This window comes from Oryctolagus cuniculus (genome assembly GCF_964237555.1).
Source record: "Oryctolagus cuniculus chromosome 16 unlocalized genomic scaffold, mOryCun1.1 SUPER_16_unloc_1, whole genome shotgun sequence".
NCBI classification, from domain to species: domain Eukaryota; kingdom Metazoa; phylum Chordata; class Mammalia; order Lagomorpha; family Leporidae; genus Oryctolagus; species Oryctolagus cuniculus.
The window spans coordinates 729618-750408 of record NW_027208201.1 but is presented as its reverse complement, the minus strand read 5'-3'; the positions used below and the strand labels follow the sequence as shown (position 1 = coordinate 750408).

Sequence of the window (20791 nt, the reverse complement as noted above, 5' to 3'; positions counted from 1 at the left end):
TCTCACCCAGAAAGCAACATAGATAATAAAGAGATACTTGAAAATTCAAGTTTACAATTTGTCATGTTGGAAACATATAAAATCCTGTGCCCAAAAATTGAAGGATACCTCTTCTGGTCAGAACATACGAGGGTGTATAAGCTGTCAACATGAAATTGACTGTTCATCATGACTGAACACTCAGGACACTTGAAACACAAAGGACACCTGTGTCCTAACCTTGGGGAAGCTTTGTGTCAGTGCCTGTACAAATGCACGATGTGTTTCTTGACCTGCAAGTCAATCTGCATGCAAGTCTTGAGTTAAGATTCAGAGAATAAGACCTATTTGGAGTTAGAACTGCTACCAATAGTCATTATTTATATGAACATACTTTTCAGATTTCCGTAGAAAACTAGATGGCAGCCATTCAGCTTCACTAGGTGCAGTGCCTTTTGATCTACAGTACTTGAAGTGCCCCCAGTGATTCTGGCATCTTCTGAATGTTCTGCATTTAAGATTCTCCTTCATTCAGGCTTTGAATTTGAATTAGTTTCCTGATCTGGGGTGGGAGCTGATGCCCAGTTTTGAAAAGGAGGAGGCTTAACAGTTATAAATGCCAAGCCTTCTACTCCACCATGCTCCACACTTAGATATCCTGCCTCTGCTAGCCACATAGCCCTCAGGTGAGTTATTCTTTCCCAAGACCTTGCACAATGCCATGTTCAGGATGATGCTGTTCGAGGAGACATTTAATGATGTGCTAATATAAATAACCATTTTTGTTCCATGAAGGAACATGTGCAAAATTTAGCAAGATTCATTTGTATTTAATTCGTTTTGCTTTCCTTTGAAAATCAGCTTCTCTTCCTTTTGGTACATGTAATTTAGACAGAACATTCCAGAGCCTGTTCTGGCATTTGCTACAAAAACAAAATCCAAGGACTTGGGAGAGCCGTCTGTTGACACAAATGAGAGTAACTAGTGTTCATCCCAATTTACTCGTTGTGTTAGTCATCTAGTTTCCATTTAACAACATACCATGACTTTATGACTTAACAACAGGCATTTATTTTTCAGAATTGCTGAGGCTGGTAAGACTAGGGTCAATATACATGAGGTTGGTGTTTGTCCAAGACACATTTCCTGCCTCCAGTAAAGATAGTTTTCCTTTCCTCTTCTCACAGTCTTCACCTATTAGAGAGATGTAACAAACTCCCTCCACAGTCTCATATTGAAAATTCCAAGAAAGCATGATTCTGCCCTTTGTGTTTGTGGTGGTGGGAATAAAGAGGTCACTTCCAGCTGGTATTGTCTGCTTAGAGTAAAAAGCTATAAGTACTCAAATAGTTCCAGGTTCTCATGTGAGCATCAACCAAGGTTGTAGGTACAAAAGCAGATCATCATGGGATTACCATGGTTAACAGCAACGTGGACGATTTTTATGTTTTACAACTAAAGATGAAGTGATTAGAGATGCAGAATGGACATATCTGAATTCAGGCTGATTACTGGTTGCACAGTGATTGAAAACGACATGTCCTAGTGGGCATCTCTGTAAACAGGATTGGTTTGGGGTCTATGTGCTATCAAAGTGATTTGTGGCTGCCCAGAACACTGGTTGAGGGAGGCTGCCCTGTTGCACTTTGGGTCATTGTAGTGTGTGATACTGGAGATTTCTGGTCTGAAAGCTTACTGAAAGCCTCACCTGATGCCTCCCTTCATGCCCTCTGATGCAATCCCAGTACATAATTGCCAAAAGTTCATGGAGTGGTTTATTGACAAAGCCCTTGGACCAAATGTAACTAGCAGGAGTCTGTCCCTTGAGTCTTTGTATCCATGGACTTGGAGGAACTCCTGGCACCTGGGGTGAAGAGGATGATTCACAAACATGTTTTTCTTCTTGTATTTTTCACCAGGACAGAAGATCTGAACTGCAGAGCCTCAGTGCAGAAAAGTATCAGATTTCCCCATGGATGAGTGGACAGCTGGTGGAAAGAAGTCAGATGGAGCAGTATTAAAGTGACTTGTTTCAAGCAATCACACACACACACACACACACACACACACACACACTATGTATCCACCTGCATGACCCTGCATGTTCCAGTGCTCTTGTCTCATAGGGTTTTTCACAGATGTTTCTTTTGATTTTTCTCTTGCTCTTTCTGCAGCTGTATCTCCTTGTGACATGTCAGGATGGTCCCAACTGCTATTTCCAGATGGAACAGAGTTTTTACAAGGATGGAGATATTGAGATCGCTGCTTTTTTGCACATTTACACATATGAGGTTCCCAGAATTGAGAGAAGTTTCAGCAAATATCGCAGATTCAGATGGTAAGTTCTCCTTGCCATAATCATTTTCCATTTATTTACATATTAGCTACTTGTTATTGGGTCTGAAAATGGATAGGCAAATATGTTCTGTATCCCTGCCCTGTCCATCTTCTGTCCCTCCTAATAACCGCTGGTAATTGATTTGGGGCATGAAGCAGACATTTCTTTCTGCATGGCACCATGCATGGTTCAGGGAAATGGTGTCTCATCAGAGGAGGAACTAGAGTCTGGTCGGTATCCTCCTGTACTACCCTGTCCACTTTCATCAGATTAGGGGCCTATTGTGCTTCAGTATCAGATTCTTACAGAACCCATGCACTGAAATGAATGAACTGAGTTACATGAGCTCTTCCACATGTGCTCACACTCTTTTCTGCTACATACTAGACTTGGGGCCATGAGAACACTTCATTTCTTCTACAGTTGTAAAGGATAAACGATTCAAAAAGTTTTTTTCTATATAAAAGTAATCTCAGGGCAACAGCTTTCCACAAATATAATAATTATATTTTAATGATGAATATACCCATAAGAATTTCAGTGGTTGTAGATTACTACATATACATATGTATACTACATATACAGTGTTTCTCTGATTCTGCCTCTTCTGGGCAAAATAGATTTATTAAGGGGGATTATTCTGTTTCTGCCCCTCTTAAAGATACTTTATTTGTAGCTAAATATAAATGTTTCATATACATATATAGTATATATAAATTATATGCATGCAGAATATAGTATCTTGTAGGACAGCAGAATTGGTTTTTTCAAACCTGTTTATGAAAGTGCCAATTTTCTAATTGGTTTCTTCTGTAAGGCTATAGGAAGTAGGTTGCAGCTGCATAGAACTTTGGTAGAAGGTAGGTATTAGGATATAGATCATTTCAGTATCATTAAAGCCAATGGATTTGAGAAGTATAGTTGGTGCCACCAAGGTGATGCAACTGATGAAGTATTTTAGGCATTTGTCCAAAGATCTCTGCAGAAAAAATCTAATGGATACTAGCTTGGTAGAACAATATTACTTCACATTGATTTTTATAAATTCACCTAATTTAATATGTGCACCTGGGGTCCAATTCATGAAATATATATGTATTACTACTAGTAGTATTCCCCATGGTTATGCATGCAGCACATCATTTAAGTGTACCCTTAATGATGGAGACCAGGAGATAGTGAATTTCCAGTAGTAGAAAAAGAGGCTATGAATAGAGCCCAAGTTCCTCCAAGATGTATGCCATGCAAACTGGAGATCATAATCAAATCTTAATAAACTCAGGGAAAATATCTGTGTTGATGATTCTTGGAAAAATAAGAAATACTGAACTGTCAATAGATTTAGGTGCTATACCTTCCAATGTTAGATTCACCAACTTTAGAATATACAACAGTTACTGATAAACTGTTTTTGGAGATAAAGAACACAGCATAAAAGAGATAAACTCTTACAAATTCCAGTGTGTCCAAGAGCTGTCTAGACATTTTGGTACAAGGCAGCAGCTGGAGAAAGAAATGAGAGGATGCAGAATAATGGAAGTGTGATAGTAATGAGGAGAGAAACAGATATATGAAATACAAAACTAAATTTTATTTGATTCATAGCAATGATTTTCAAATTTCCTCATACTACAAAGTATGAATGGCATATTTGGATAACAAATATGTATAGAAACTATATATACATATAACACTATATATATTTATATATAGCTACTGTATGCATGGTTATAGTATACCTATACATAAATATAGAGAGAATATGTATATAATATGCATACATATATACATACTATGTTACAGCAAGAACCAAGAACTGAAAAACTGTCACTTCCTCTGGAGCACACAGTGACCCTTAACAAGCAGTGTATGTGACCTAGTCTATTCATGAGGAATTAACACACAGGACATCAGAAATAAATACAAGGGGCTCCTCATTTGCATTTTTTGTGAAATGTCAGATCCTAGAAAGTAGAAATGTATCATTTTCTTTGCATGGAAGGCTATTTATATTCAAAATCATAGGAAAACTCAATTGAAGAAGGCCTGTTTGGAGTAAATACTGATATCACTCATAAAGAAAAGTAAAAATGCATCATTTCCTTCACATGGAAGGCTATTTATATTCAATATTGTAAGAAAACTTGAGTGAAGAAGGCCTGTTTGGAGTAAATATTGATATCACTCATAATGATTTACTTTAACATATGTTTAGTGTTCTAAATGCATGACTGGCTTAATTGAAAACCATCAGGTGCCTTGTAGCCCAGTGATTCATGTTCACCCAGGGAGTGTTTCCAGCTTCTCTAAAGTGCTCCTCCCTTTTCACTATTTCCCTTCTTTCAAGCTCTGAATTCGATTTTTATTTTCTTGGCTTGTGATGCTTGTTGAAGGGTAAGTATGATGGGAAAGAGATTTTTCAGGATTAATTACAGACTCCCATCTATCATTCTCAGTACTGTGACATCATCCCTCTTTTTGAACACATAGCCTTCAAGTGAGTTATTCTCTTCCCATTACAACCTGCAGCCTTATGATTGTATGGCTGCTATTTCAAGAAGCACTTAATGATTTGGTAAGATGAAGAATCATTGTAGTTTGTGGATGTAGGAAACATTTTGAGGCAGTATTGAAGATGATGTGACTTTCCTTGTCATGCTTACTTTGAGAACTGGAGTGTACTTCTAGCTGTGCATGAACTTTAGAGAGGGCATTCCAGAACCTGTTGTAGTATTTACTTTATATATCAAATACAAACACTTAGAAGAGGTAGCTGTTGCCAGCAATGATTAAAATTGATGAGGTATGCATCCAAAAATAAGATCATGTTCTTTGGCTGCATGGACAATCATGTGATAACATACCCAAGACATTATGATGTAAAAGCAGATCTTATTTTTCAGAATCATTTAGGCCTGGAAACCAGTAAAAGTTGGTAGCAGCTTTGGTTCTGGTGAGGTCATGTGTCCTACAATTACAACAGTTCACACTCTGTACTCAGCAAATCTACACATACAGATTAGAACATATGAATTTTTAGCCATGACCAATCCATCTGTCAGAGTAATCACAGAATTGATGATAATCTCGATTGGAGGCTTTTCCCTTAAAGATCCTTGTGCATTTCATGCAGGTTTCAGTCCAAAAACTACCAGTATGCTCTGGCCTTGGTTTTTGCTATTGAGGAGATCAACAAAAACCCCCAGCTTTTACCCAACATGACCTTGGGATTTGGTCTCTATAATGTCATGCACACTCATATGACTGTGATGGAGAACCCCGTCATCTGGCTTGCGGGACTGGAAAAGCATGTTCCTAATTACACATGTAGGAAACAGAGCAAGTCTGTTGCTGTAATTTCAGAAAGCAGCACTGCTGTCCAAATGGGGACCCTGCTGGAACTCTACAAAATTCCACAGGTGAGTGTGTAAATGAAATATCCTAAAATCTGACACTTCCAATATCTGCTTAACTTTTTCAGGAATAATATTTTACACTACAACAATAACCTTACACAGATTTCTTGCCTTTTCCCTTAGCTGACTCTTGGGCCTTTTGATCCTCTTCTGAGTGACAGTGGTCAGTTCCCTTCCCTCTATCAGATGGCACCCAAAGACACTTCTCTGGCCCATGGCATGGTCTCCTTGATGCTCCATTTTGGGTGGACCTGGGTGGGTTTGGCCATCTCAGACCTCCCAAAAGGTATTAAGTTTATGACTGATTTGAAAGTAGAGTTGCAGAAGAATGGCATCTGTGTAGACTTTGTGGAATTGATCCCAGCCACTGTAGAGTCACAAATTTCATACCAAAATAGTGCTCAAATTCAAATCCTAAAATCATCAGCAAATGTGATGATTCTTTTCTGTGTCACTGAGTCACTCATAGGCACCAGCTTTCAATCATGGTGGAAGTTAATGATGTGGAAAGTGTGGGTCACCACCTCACAATGGGATTTTGCCAGTTCTGAGGAACCTTTCCTGCTCAACTCATTCCATGGGACCCTCATTTTTTCAAACCACCATAGTGAGATCTCTGGTTTCAAAAACTTTCTTCGGACAGCTAATCCTTCCAAGTACCCAGAAGACTCTATCCTCTCCAGATTCTGGTCACTGGCTTTTAATTGCTCAGTTACTGGGGCATCCTGTAAAACTTTGCAGAACTGTCCACTGAATGCCTCCTTGGAATCATTGCCTCCACATCATTTTGATATGACCATGAGTGATGGGAGTTACAACATATACAATGCTGTGTATGCTGTGGCCCACAGCGTACATGAGATGCTTCTACAAGAGGTAGAAATGCAGCCAGTGAACAATGGGACAAAGGTGGCACTTTCTCCCTGGCAGGTAACTTGGTTTCCATTGTTGATATGTACTCCTAAAGTGATCCCCTTAAGAGCTTCTGCTGGTGTTCAATCCAAGTAGCTTGGGAAACTTTCTCCAAAACACAAGATAAAAATTGAGCCTCTGCCTGTAATTTGTCATTAGCAAAAGGGCTCCAAGGAAAAGTGGGAAGGTAATTTGGATAAGCATAAATGCTGTGACTTAAAAAATATTCTCTCAATTCTATCAATTTAAATTTGACATGTGAAATACCTAGACTGTATTATTCCATTTTCAACTTCAGAGGTACGGTAATTATTTTCAGGTCCAAATGTTGCTGAGGATGTTCATCTACAATGAACATAAGGGATCTCATATAATTTGCACAGTTCTTTATTCTAGTAACTTTATTACAGATAGTTGTCCTAGGTACACTGAGAAAATGAGTGTTGGTAGCTTGGACTGCACTGTTGGAAATGGTCTGAATCTCACAGCTAGATATTTTTGATTCCACTTGTTTTTGTAGAAAAATGAGTGAAATCATACTTACCTTGATGTAGTTCTCATCAGGTTTATTTTTTTTACTTCAATTCATTGGGTGGCCCTAAACAGGTTCTATTGTTTATTTGTGGTTATAGACAAAGAGAGGCTTTCTCTAACCTGGCTTTGGTGGGTTATCACTTGGGCAGTCTTCATGAGAATATGATGCATTTTTTCAGTTGCACACATTTCTGAAGAACCTCCAGTTTACCAATCCAGCTGGTGACCTAGTGAATTTGAATCACAAGAGAAATTTGGAAGCTGAATACGACATTCTCAACTTTTGGAATTTTCCATATGGTTTTGGACGTAAGGTTAAAGTAGGACGGTTCTCCCCATTTGTTTCACAGAGTGAACAGTTGTCTCTCTCTGAGAATTTGATAGAGTGGGCCACAGGAATTACAGAGGTAAGTTGGACTGATCATAAGGTTCATATGACACATTGTTACCCCCCAACTGCTAAGGGAGTATGTGCAGTATGGCTTATTCAAAAGACACTTAGAGACATTAAACCACTCCCCTTCCAATCCAAATACTTTCTTATGTTTTTAGTGTCTGAGGATGGACAGTACACACACATTTTCCACCACGCCTTTTGAATCTATTTAAGAAAATCAAATTGAATGTTGTCATTGTGTCAGAAAGAGATGTTTACAGTTTAAGTGAATAAGTTTGCAGGACTTGAAAACCCTCTACTTGGAACTTAAGTTATAGTCTGAACTATGACCAACACTCATCTGATTTTTCTCAGACTCCACGCTCGGTATGCAGTGTGAGTTGCAGCCCTGGATTCAGGAAAAGCCCTCTGGAGGGAAAGCCTGCCTATTGTTTTGATTGCACACCTTGTCCTGAGAATGAGATTTCCAATCAGACAGGTAAGTCAGTGCCTGCCTCTTGGAGAAGTAACCACCTGTTTCTTAAATTGTCACCTTATCCATGCAAAGAAAAAGAGGAGGAATATGACTTCTGAGAATACTCTTCCCACCTTCAGGTAGAAACTAATCCCTATAATCAATAATAATCCACAGAGGATAAAACTTTCCACAACACATTCTCTGTATTATTTTTGAAAGCATATAAAAGGCTGAATGTCTCTAAAATGCTGACCATGTTGGAGTTCAGGATGATATGCATATGGAAAAAATGAATAGAAACCAAGATTGGAGAATAATCACCCCATAAAACAGTGTGGCATTTCTAAGATTTATTCCATGAATCAGAGCTATGCTATCACATGTATCATAAAGATTTTCCAGTTTTTGCTTGTGTTGTATGAGTAGTTATTTGTACCATATATTTAGTATCACTCTAATTTTTTGAAACTTATTATTGATAATGAAGGGTTCTGGCAATAGAGTACAGTCCATGGAAGTAGTGTGATGTATGTGCTAATTCAGTATAGGAAAACTCATGTCTGAGTTCTTTGTGCTTGTATAAGTAAAAATGCTTTCACCAAATTCAAGTGTAGCATGCTTGGAGTGAGAAAGTGCAACTCTACACAAACTGTGTGTTTTTTTTTTTTTTTTGGTTTTACTTCTTTTTTTTTTTTTTACATGTTTTTTATCTTTTATTTAATGAATATAAATTTCCAAAGTACGACTCATGGGTTACAATGGCTTCCCCCCCCCATACCGTCCCTCCCACCCACAACCCTCCCCTTTCCCACTCCCTCTCCCCTTCCATTCACATCAAGATTCATTTTCGATTATCTTAATATACAGAAGATCAGCTTAGTATACCTTAAGTAAGTATTTCAACAGTTTGCTCCCACACAGAAACATAAAGTGAAAAATAATAGATGATTTTTTTTAAATGATGATGAAATCAGATCAGACCTATTGTCATGTTTAATCCCAGTGAGAGTCAAGTTGGGAATTGAAAATATCTTTCTTTCTTTTTTTTTTTTTTTTTACAGAAGATCAGTTTAGTGTACATTAAGTAAAGATTTCAGTGGTTTGCACCCCCATAGAAACACAAAGTGAAATATACTGTTTGAGTACTCGTTATAGCATTAAGCCTCAGTGTACAGCACGTTAAGGACAGAGATCCTACATGAGGAGTAAGTGCACAGTGACTCCTGTTGTTGACTTTACCAATTGACACTCCTGTCTATGGCATCAGTAATCTCCCTATGCACCAGTTATGAGTTTCCAAGGCTATGGAAGCCCCTTGAGTTCTCCGACTCTTATCTTGTTTAGACACGGTCATAGGCAAAGTGGAGGTTCTCTCCTCCCTTCAGAGAAAGGCACCTCCCTCTTTGAAGACCTGTTCTTTCCACTGGGATCTCACTCACAGAGATCTTTTTGCCAGAGTGTCTTGGCTTTCCATGCCTGAAATACTCTCATGGGCTTTTCAGCCAGATCCGAGTGCCTTTAGGGCTGATTCTGAGGCCAGAGTGCTATTTAGGACATCCGCCATTCTATGAGTCTGCTGAGTATCTCACTTCCCATGTTGGATCACTCTCCCCTTTATTTATTCTATCGGTTGGTGTTAGCAGATACTAGACTTGTTTATGTGCTCCCTTTGACTCTTAGTCCTTTCATTATGATCAATTGTGAACTGAAATTGATCACTTGGAGTAGTGAGATGGCATTGGCACATGCCACCTTGATGGGATTGAATTGGAATCCCCTGGTATGTTTCCAACTCTACCAATTGGGGCAAGTCAGCCCAAGCATGTCCCAAATTATACATCTCTTCCCTCTCTTATTCCCACTCTTATGTTTAACAGGGATCACATTTCAGTTAATTTTCAACACTTAAGAATAACTGTGTGATAATTACAGAATTAAACCAGTCATATTAAGTAGAACAGACAAAAAAAAAAATACTATGAGGGATAATGTATTAAGTTGTCCATTATCAGTCAGGGCTATGCTGATCAAGTCACCATTTCTCATAGTGTCCATTTCACTTCATGAGGTTTCCTTTTTGGTGTTGAGTCAGTTGTCACCGATCAGGGAGAACATATGGTATTTGTCCCTTTGGGACTGGCTTACTTCACTCAGCATGATGTGTTCCAGATTCCTCCATTTTGTTGCAAATGACTGGATTTCGTTGTTTCTTACTGCGGTATAGTACTCTAAAGAATACATATCCCATAATTTCTTTATCCAGTCTACCGTTGATGGGCATTTAGGTTGGTTCCAGGTCTTGGCTATTGTGAATTGTGCTGTAATAAACATTAGGGTGCAGACCGCTTTTTTGTTTATCAATTTAAACTCCTTTGGGTAAATTCCAAGGAGTGGGATGGCTGGGTCGAATGGTAGGGTTATATTCAGGTTTCTGAGGAATCTCCAGACTGATTTCCATAGTGGCTTGACCAGTTTGCATTCCCACCAACAGTGGGTTAGTGTCCCTTTTTCCCCACATCCTCGCCAGCATCTGTTGTTGGTAGATTTCTGTATGTGAGCCATTCTAACCGGGGTGAGGTGAAACCTCATTGTGGTTTTGATTTGCATTTCCCTGATTGCTAGTGACCTTGAACATTTTTTCATGTGCCTGTTGGCCATTTGGATTTCCTCTTTTGAAAAATGTCTATTGAAGTCCTTGGCCCATCTCTTAAGTGGGTTGTTGGTTTTGTTTTTTGGAGTTTCTTGATCTCTTTGTAGATTCTGGTTATTAACCCTTTATCTGTTGCATAGTTTGCAAATATTTTTTCCCATTCTGTCGGTTGTCTCTTCACTCTCCTGACTGTTTCTTTTGCAGTACAGAAACTTCTCAATTTGATGCAATCCCAATAGTTGATTTTGGCTTTGACTGTCTGTGCCTCCTGGGTCTTTTCCAGAAATTCTTTGCCTGTGCCAATATCTTGAAGGGTTTCTCCAATGTTCTCTAATAACTTAATGGTGTCAGGACGAAGATTTAGGTCTTTAATCCACGTTGAGTGGATTTTTCTGTAAGGTGTAAGGTAGGGGTCTTTCTTCATGATTCTGCACGTGGAAATCCAGTTTTCCCAGCACCATTTATTGAATAGACTGTCCTTGCTCCAGGAATTAGTTTTAGATCCTTGATCAAATATAAGTTGGCTGTAGATGTTTGGGTTGATTTCTGGTGTTTCAATTCTGTTCCATTGGTCTATCCATCTGTTTCTGTACCAGTACCATGCTGTTTTGATTACAACTGCCCTGTAGTATGTCCTGCAGTCTGGTATTGTGATGCCTCCGGCTTTGTTTTTGTTGTACAAGATTGTTTTAGCTATTCGAGGTCTCTTGTGCCTCCATATGAATTTCAGCATCATTTTTTCTAGATCTGCGAAGAATGTCTTTGGTATCTTGATTGGGATTGCATTGAATCTATAAATTGCTTTTGGGAGAATGGACATTTTGATGATGTTGATTCTTCCAATCCATGAGCATGGAAGATTTTTCCATTTTTTGGTATCCTCTTCTATTTCTTTCTTTAAGGTTTTGTAATTTTCATCGTAGAGATCTTGAACGTCCTTGGTTAAGTTTATTCCAAGGTATTTGATTGTTTTTGTAGCTATTGTGAATGGGATTGACCTTAGCAGCTCTTTCTCAGTCATGGCATTGCTTGTGTATACAAAGGCTGTTGATTTTTGTGCATTGATTTTATATCCTGCCACTTTGCCAAACTCCTCTATGACTTCCAATAGTCTCTTAGTAGAGTTCTTTGGATCCTCTAAGTACAGAATCATATCGTCTGCAAAGAGGGATAGTTTGACTTCCTCCTTCTTGATTTGTATTCCTTTGATTTCTTTTTCTTGTCTGATGGCTCTGGCTAAAACTTCCAGAACTATGTTAAATAGCAGTGGTGAGAGTGGGCATCCCTGCCTGGTGCCAGATTTCAGTGGAAATGCTTCCAACTTTTCCCCATTCAATAGGATGCTGGCTGTGGGTTTTTTATAAATTGCTTTGATTATATTGAGGAATGTTCCTTCTATACCCAATTTGCTTAGAGTTTTCATCATGAAAGGGTGTTGAATTTTATCAAATGCTTTCTCTGCATCAATTGAGATAATCATATGGTTTTTCTTCTGCAGTCTGTTAATGTGGTGAATCACATTGATTGATTTGCGAATGTTGAACCATCCCTGCATACCAGGGATGAATCCCACTTGGTCTGGGTGGATGATTTTCCTGATGTGTTGTTGTATTCTATTGGCCAGAATTTTATTGAGGATTTTTGCCTCTATGTTCATCAGGGATATTGGTCTGTAATTTTCTTTCAGTGCTGCATCTTTCTCTGGCTTAGGGATTAAGGTGATGCTGGCTTCATAGAAAGAATTTGGGAGGATTCCCTCTTTTTCGATTGTTCTGAATAGTTTGAGAAGAAATGGGATTAGTTCTTCTTTAAATGTCTGGTAGAATTCAGCAGTGAATCCATCTGGTCCTGGGCTTTTCTTTGTTGGGAGGGCCTTTATTACTGTTTCAATTTCTGTTTCAGTTATGGGTCTATTTAGGTTTTCGATGTCTTCCTGGTTCAATTTAGGTAGGTTGCATGTGTCCAGGAATCTATCCATTTCTGATAGGTTTTCCTGTTTGCTGGCGTACAGGTCCTTGTAGTAATTTCTGATGATTCTTTTTATTTCTGTGGTGTATGTTGTTACGTTTCCTTTTTCATCTCTGATTTTATTGATTTGGGTCTTTTCTCTTCTTTTTTTAGTTAGTTGGGCCAATGGGGTGTCAATTTTGTTTATTTTTTCAAAAAACCAGCTTCTCGCTTGGCTGATTTTTTGTAATGTTTTTTTGGATTCAATCCTATTAATTTCTTCTCTGATTTTAATTATTTCTCTTCTCCTACTAGATTTGGGTTTGGTTTGCTGCAGTTTTTCTAGGTCCTTGAGGTGCACTGAAAGCTCATTTATTTGGTACCTTTCCAATTTCTTGGTATAGGCTCCTATTGCTATAAATTTGCCTCTCAATACTGCTTTTGCTGTATCCCATAAGTTTTGATATGTTGTGTTGTTGTCTTCATTTACTTCCAGAAAGTTTTTGATTTCTCTTTTGATTTCTTGAATGACCCAGTGTTCATTCAGGAGCATGTTGTTCAGTCTCCATGTGTCTGCATACTTTCTGGGGTTTCCTGAGTTGCTAATTTCCAGCTTCATCCCGCTGTGGTCTGAGAAGCTGCATGGTATGATTCTAATTCTTTTAAATTTGCTGAGACTTTCTTTATGGCCTAGTATGTGGTCAATCCTAGAGAAGGTTCCATGCGCTGCTGAGAAGAATGTGAAGTCTGTAGATGTAGGGTTGAAAGTTCTGTAGATATCTGTTAGATCCATTTGGACAATAGTGTCAATTAAATCTGCTGTTTCCTTGTTGATCTTCTGTCCGGATGATCTGTCTATTTCTGAGAGTGGAGTATTGAAGTCCCCCAGTACTATTGTATTGGAATCTAAATCTCCCTTTAAGTCCCTTAACATATCTTTTAAATAGACCGGTGCCCTGTAATTAGGTGCATATACATTTATAATAGTTACATCTTCCTGTTGAATTGAACCCTTAATCATTATATAGTGTCCCTCTTTGTCTCTCTTAACAGTTTTTGTATTAAAGTTTATTTTGTCTGATATTAATATGGCTACACCTGCTTTTTTTTGGTTTCTGTTGGCATGGAATATCTTTTTCCAACCTTTCACTTTCAGTCTGCATGCCTCTTTGTTAGAGAGATGTGTTTCTTGTAGGCAACAAATAGTTGGGTTGTGTTCTGTGAGCCAGTCAGCTAAACGGTGTCTTTTAACTGAAGAATTCAGACCATTAATGTTCAATGTGACTATTGATACGTAGTGACTTTGCCCTGCCATTTTCCCGGAAATATTTTCTAGTATATGCTTTGAGCTTCCCATGCTCTTTTACTGGTAGGTGTTCTTCCTTTCCCTTCTTTCATATTGATGGCCGTGTTTCTGTGTTTCTGAGTGTAGCACATCTTTAAGTATCTTTTGCAGGGCCGGACGAGTGGCCACAAAGTCTTTCAATTTCTGTTTGCTATGAAAGGTCTTTATTTCACCTTCATTCACAAATGAGAGCTTGGCAGGATATAATATTCTGGGCTGGCAATTTTTCTCTCTTAGCACCTGTGCTATGTCTCGCCATTCCCTCCTAGCTTGTAGGGTTTCTGATGAGAAGTCAGCTGTGAGTCTGATTGGAGATCCTCTGAGAGTAATCTGACGTTTCTCTCTTGCACATTTTAGGATCTTTTCTTTATGTTTCACTGTGGTAAGTTTAATTACCACGTGTTGTGGTGAGGATCTCTTTTGGTCATGTTTATTGGGGGTTCTATGAGCTTCCTGTACTAGGATATCTCTGTCCTTCTCCAAACCTGGAAAGTTCCCTGCTAGTATCTCACTAAAAAGGCCTTCCAATCCTTTCTCTCTCTCCATGCCTTCAGGAACTCCTAGAACTCGAATGTTGGTTTTTTTAATAGTATCCTGTAGATTCCCAACAATATTTTTTAGGTTTCTAATTTCCTCTTCTTTTCTTTGGTTTGACTGTATGTTTTCCTGTGCTCTATCTTCTAAGTCCGATATTCTCTCTTCTGCTTCACCCATTCTGTTTTTAAGGCTTTCTAATGTGTTTGTCATTTGATCTATTGAGCTCTTCATTTCATTTTGATTTCTCTTCACTATAACACTTTCCTGTTCTACTAGTTTCTGAGTTTCATTTTGACTCTTCCTTAAAATTTCGTTTTCACGAGAGAGATTTTCAATCTTGTCCATTAAGGATTTCTGTAGTTCAAGGATTTGCTTTTGAAAACTTCTAAATGTTCTTATCATAAATTTTTTGAAATCCGTATCTTGCATTTCTTCTATCTCATCATCTTCATACTCTTGGCTTGGGGTGTTTTGCTTATTTGGAGGCATCATAGTGTCATCGTTGATCTTGCTCCCTCTATTTCTGTGTTTGTTACTCGGCATAGTTAATTCTTCTTGCGTCACTGTGCGTTTTTTTTTTCTTTTTTTTTTTTATTTATACTGTGTCCGTGTTAAGTGGACTGCTTGCTGTTGGAGGAGCCTTGGAGGCTTGAGATGGGTGCGGCCTGAGAGCTCTGCCTGGTTCTTCCAGGTTAAGGGTGTGCAAAGGTGACACCCTCAGGTTATGCGTGGTAAATCTCTCTCTTTTTATTTATTTATTTATTTTATTTATTCAGGGGGTAAGTAACACCGCAGGGCACGGCTGTGCAGAATTGATGGTATTTAGCTTCCAGTCTTTCGCTCCTCTGGACTCCCACTGGGTTGCCTAGGCTACTGAATTGTAGTGACTCAGTTCCTTAGCTCTCCCCCATTGATATGTAAATCCAGAGAGCAGGCCTGCTCTTTGTCTCTTGGGAATTCTAGCCTTGCAGCCTTGTAACCTTTGCAAGGTTAGGGGGAAGAGAAACCCCGAAGCTTTTTTTTTTCCTTCTTTCTGGTAGTGAGTTTGCTGCACTTTCCGGCCCCCCTCTAGATTCTGACCCCCGTTTCCCCACCAATGTCTCGGGTTATTGAGCTCACCTCCCCTTCCAGCGCCGATGTGTGGACTCATCCCAAGTCTCCCCGCTGTTGTCTGTGTGGCATGCACTCCCCTTGGAGCACTGGGGCTTCTGCGGCTCCATCCCGTGACTTGGCTTCCGCGCGGTGGGCGACCTTGTTCTCCCAGTAGGTCCTCCGATTCACAATTCCCGTGCAATTTTTTCCTGGTTCTTTTTTCTGCGGCTACCGTAACTCCCCTTTTATTAAACTAAATTTTCCCGGACTATCGGTGCGTGCCCTCACTATTCCGCCATCTTGGCTCTGCCCCAAACTGTGTGTTATATGAAAAATATCTTAGAAATCATACTGCATATCATCCTGAGTATAATACACATCAAATATCATAAATGAGGCTAAACTAGCCTTTGACAAAAGTCATTGCTGCTCAAAATATAAATCTTCAAGAAGCTTCTTATTCTTACATATGTACACACATTTATAAAATTTATATCAAAAGAACACAAGCTTACATACATGGTAATAAGTATGCATAGTGGACCTGGCACTGTGGCACAGTGGGTTTAAGCCCTGGCCTGAAGCACCAGCATCCCATATGGGTGCCTGTTCTAGTTCCAGCTGCTCCTCTTCTGATCCAGCTCTCTGCTGTGGCCTGGGATAGCAGTAGAAGATGGCCCATGTCCTTGGGTCAATGCACACACATGAGAGATTCTGAAGAATCTCCTGTCTTCAGGTCAGCACAGCTCTACTACTGCAACCATCTGGGGAGTGAACCAGCAGATGGAAGACCTCACTCTGTCTCTACCTCTCTCTGTAACTCTGTCTTTAAAAAAATAAGTATGCATACCAAGGTAGGTCAATGACTGCAAATTCAGCACAAGCCCTTGAAGGTAAAATGTGGACATTATAAGGAAACTGAAGTAAGTAAACATTGGAAAAATTTAAAGTTTGTGATCATAAACAAGGAAGATTTATGGATATCAGCACAATGGAACAATGTGAACAATAAGATTACTGGGTGTGTGTGTGTGTATGTGGGTCTATACACAAAGAGAACTGAAGATGTCTATTTAAATATAAAAATACTAATATTAGAGCTTATTAATAATTTAATTCTGATACATTGAAAAATATAGAGGAAATTCAGATATTCTCAGATAGAAATATTATGAAATATGTTGAGCAATATTTGAAAAATCCAAATATCCTCAACAGTTATTAAAATAATTCCCAATACTTGAATTGTGATAAACAATTTTCATATGAACTCCTTTCTCAAATCCTATAGAGAAAAGGAAACTATAAAAATTCTGTTTCTTCTATGGGAACGTCTCAGGTAGATGGATCAAATACTGCCAGATATTTCAGCAGAATGAAATTGTAAGACACTGTTGTTGAAATAAATTCATACATTTGAAATCTCAAACAATGTAAATCCAACAGTATTTTTTAAATAGTCTACATCTTGCCCAAAGAGTTTCATAAAGTCTAATTCAGTTTATAGTACATAAAAATGTAATAATAATTAGCATAACTAAAGAAAAATAGTTAATAAAATCTAAGTGATCTATGAATTGTAAACAAAGAACAAAACCACTCAAACATGACAAAAAGTAGGATTAGCTTTCAATCCTAAAGTGAATTTTAGAATGCTACAAAACATGGAAATTACGGCTGAAGATTGGATACAAAGTTGATGAAAGAATGCAACTTCTACAGAAAATTACCCAGGAGGTTCGGCTCCATGCATATTGTCAAAAAAGAATGCCATTCAACTTACTGAAAAGGAAGATATAAAAGTGGCATCATTTAAAGTGATATTGGGATGGTGTATTGAAATCAGTGAATCGGTAATTGAATTAAGTAGTGCTGGTATACCAAATTGTACAAAGCAGTTACTTTTCCTTACCAATTCTGGAAAACAAAGCTACAAAAGATGGCACATGTAATGTCTCAAAAGTATGAAATATCCAAAGGTAAGACTAACTAAATATTGAAAGAAACCTGCAAGTTGAGACATCAGTCTTCAATGGAACAATATATTGAACATAAGAGGATACAGACAGGACTGGAGAGAAAATTCATGTTCAAGGATAAAAAGACAGGAAAGTGGAAATATGCCAGTAAGTTTCAAACTGATCTACAGACTGTGATTACAGGCAGCATCCTAGTGTGTTCTTTGATGAAAATATTCAAGGGTGGCAACTAATCCAGCTGGTATCAAGTGTACAGCTCTTTTGTGTTTCTCTAGAACCTGACCATTTGCCTTGTAATGGTGGTTTGTCAATCAGTACTTTCCCTTATCATGACATAATCCAGATTTTACCTTAAAGAGATATGTTTTAGTGAGATCGCTAGGTGATTTCTGTGCAACCCAAATTCACAAAGTATATCTCCCAGCCCATGATATTAAGAGTGGGAACCTGGGGCCGGTGCTGTGGTTTAGTAGGTTAAGCCTCTGGCTGGGATGCTAGCATCCCTGTTGGTCAGCAGTTTCAGTCCCAGCTGCTTCACTTCTGATGCAGCTCTCTCCTGATGCTTGGGAAAGCAGCAGAAGATGGCCCAAGTTTCAGAGCTCACACCAATACAGGAAGCCCAGAAGACACTCCCAGTTACTGGCTTCAAAACAGACAAGGTCCAGCTATTAATGTCTTTTGGGTGTAAGATCTCTCCCCTCCTCTTTTTACCTCTTTCCCTTTCTCCCTGTCTCTTTCTCCCTGTCCTCCTCTCCTTCTTTCTCTCTCTCCATTATGCTTCTCCTCCTCTTTCTGAAACTCTGACATTCATGTAAATTATAAATAAATGAGTACTCATTAAAACAAAGACTGCAACCATTGGGTGGTTGAATAGGCCATGAGAGTACAGAGGAAATAACACCATTAAAAGAAGGGTTCATTTCAGGCATGGAAATCCATGACTCTGCAGCAAAAAATAGACTACATGGAGGATCTCTTGAGACCTCTGTTGAAAGGAAAGGTCATCAAAAAGGGATGTACTCTTCTCTGAAGAGAGGAGAGAGCAACCACTTTGCATATGGCCCTGTCCAAATACCGATGGAGTGTCTGGTCACAAAAGGCTCCCACAGCCTTGGCAGACCATGGCAAGAGCCTCGGGTGATCACTGACATCATGCATACATAAACATTTTAATTGTTAAAGTAACAACAGAGGTCACTGTTTACTTAGTCTCCATGTAGGACCTCTGTCCCTAATGAGTTGTACTATGAGAATCGACTGCAAATTTTGTTCCCAAACTGTGCCCTATATGTGGTCTGTGTGTGTGGATACAAACTGTTGAAATCTATGCTTAACATGGAGTTGGTCCTCTGTATTTAAAATCAAACTAAAAATGAACCATAATGAAGAAGGAGATGGTAGAGGAAGAGGAAGAAGGAGGTGTGTTGGGAGTTGGAGTAGGAGGGTGGGTATAGGGAAAAGAACCCCTATATTCCTAAAGGTGAATGTATGAAAAATGCAATCATTAAATAAAAACTTAAAAACTGAGGGCTGCTGCTTGCTCTTGTCAAAGTGAGCATGCAGCAGAATGTGCCCTGTATAAGGGCAGAGTAGCCCTCACCACACATGCAAACCTCTGGCACCTTGATCATCAGTTCCCAATCCAAAGTAATAATGAAGAATGAATTTGACTTGTTAAAATAACACAGGCTAAGGTATGTTTTTAAAGCACCATGAATAGGTTCAAAGAGTAGCCCTTAGGGCTTGGTTAGGAGAAAAAGAGAATGTACTCATCATTATGAAAGGTACTTAGAAAGACAAAGTGTTAACTCTGGCTAACATGAGGCAGATGGACATAAATAATTGCCAGTAATTTTATATGTCATTTTTATATGCTGTTTTTCACATTAAATAAGGACTATTTGTATAAACTAGCTATGTTGGGTATTCTAGAATGTACTTGTGAATCAGGAATAACTGAACTTGGGATGATGTTATTGTACATTTCTCACCAGATATGGACCAATGTGTGAACTGTCCAGATCTTCAGTATGCCAACACAGAGCGAGACCAGTGCTTCTACAAAAAAGTGACTTTTTTGTCTTTTGAAGAGCCCCTGGGGATGACCCTGGTCTGCACAGCTCTGTGCTTCTCTCTCCTCACCACTGTGGTTCTTGGTATCTTTGTGAAGCACCGAGACACTCCCATAGTCAAGGCCAACAATCGTTGTCTCAGCTACATCCTGCTCATCGCCCTCGTCTTCTCCTTCCTCTGCTCCTTAGTGTTCATTGGTCGTCCCAACACAACAACCTGTGTCCTCCAGCAGACCACGTTTGGAGTGGTGTTCACCGTGGCTGTTTCCACTGTCCTGGCCAAAACTATCACTGTGGTTCTGGCCTTCAAGGTCACTGCCCCAGGGGGAAGGATGAGACACTGGTTGCTCTCAGGGGTACTTAACTCCATTATTCCCATCTGCTCCCTGATCCAACTGGCTCTCTGTGCCATCTGGCTTGGGACTTCTCCTCCCTTTATTGACACAGATGCACACTCAGAGCATGGCCACATCATCCTGGTGTGTAACAAGGGCTCAATCACTGCCTTCTACTGTGTCCTAGGCTACCTGGGTTCCTTGGCCTTGGCAAGCTTCACTGTGGCTTTCCTTGCCAGGAATCTGCCTGACAAGTTCAATGAAGCCAAGTTCCTGACATTCAGCATGCTGGTGTTCTGCAGTGTCTGGGTGACCTTCCTGCCTGTCTACCACAGCACCAAGGGGAAGGTCATGGTGGCTGTGGAGGTCTTCTCCATCTTGTCCTCTGGTGCAGGTCTCCTAGGCTGCATCTTTGTCCCCAAGTGCTACATTATTCTCCTAAGACCTGAGAAGAATGCTTTGAAAGGATTAAGAGACAGAATAGTTTCCAAGGAAACAAATGTTCTCAGGTTTAGCTCTTAATGCTCTCACAGTTTTCAGTTGTTAGAGACTAAGACTTACAAAACTGATTTTACATTGTGATGTTATAAAATAACTTGCAGAATGTAACCTTCTTATGAACAGTTTATGCTTCCCTTAAAATGTTTTTGTTCTGATGCACCAATTCACAGAAAAGAAAGGGAGAGTTTTAGCAACCTTCCATCTGGTGATAGATACTGAATATATCTGCTGTGGCCCAGTGCTGGTTCATCCAAAGCAAGATCATTTCTGTTGTCCATTGGAGTGTCAGCATCTTAGGCC

The 20791-nt window shown here is 39.3% G+C and overlaps 1 protein-coding gene across 1 annotated transcript in view; it reads left to right on the top strand.

Moving 5' to 3' along the window:
• The window catches only part of LOC138847777 (vomeronasal type-2 receptor 116-like), a 34455-nt gene extending 13943 nt beyond the window's left edge, over nt 1-20512 (top strand). Inside the window, exons 2-8 of the mRNA XM_070067573.1 lie at nt 2154-2317; nt 5451-5736; nt 5857-6663; nt 7359-7586; nt 7931-8054; nt 17822-17824; nt 19578-20512. Coding sequence (XP_069923674.1) covers nt 2154-2317; nt 5451-5736; nt 5857-6663; nt 7359-7586; nt 7931-8054; nt 17822-17824; nt 19578-20512 — 2547 coding nt within the window. The remainder of the gene's footprint in view (nt 1-2153; nt 2318-5450; nt 5737-5856; nt 6664-7358; nt 7587-7930; nt 8055-17821; nt 17825-19577) is intronic.
• Nucleotides 20513-20791: the final 279 nt, after the last annotated feature.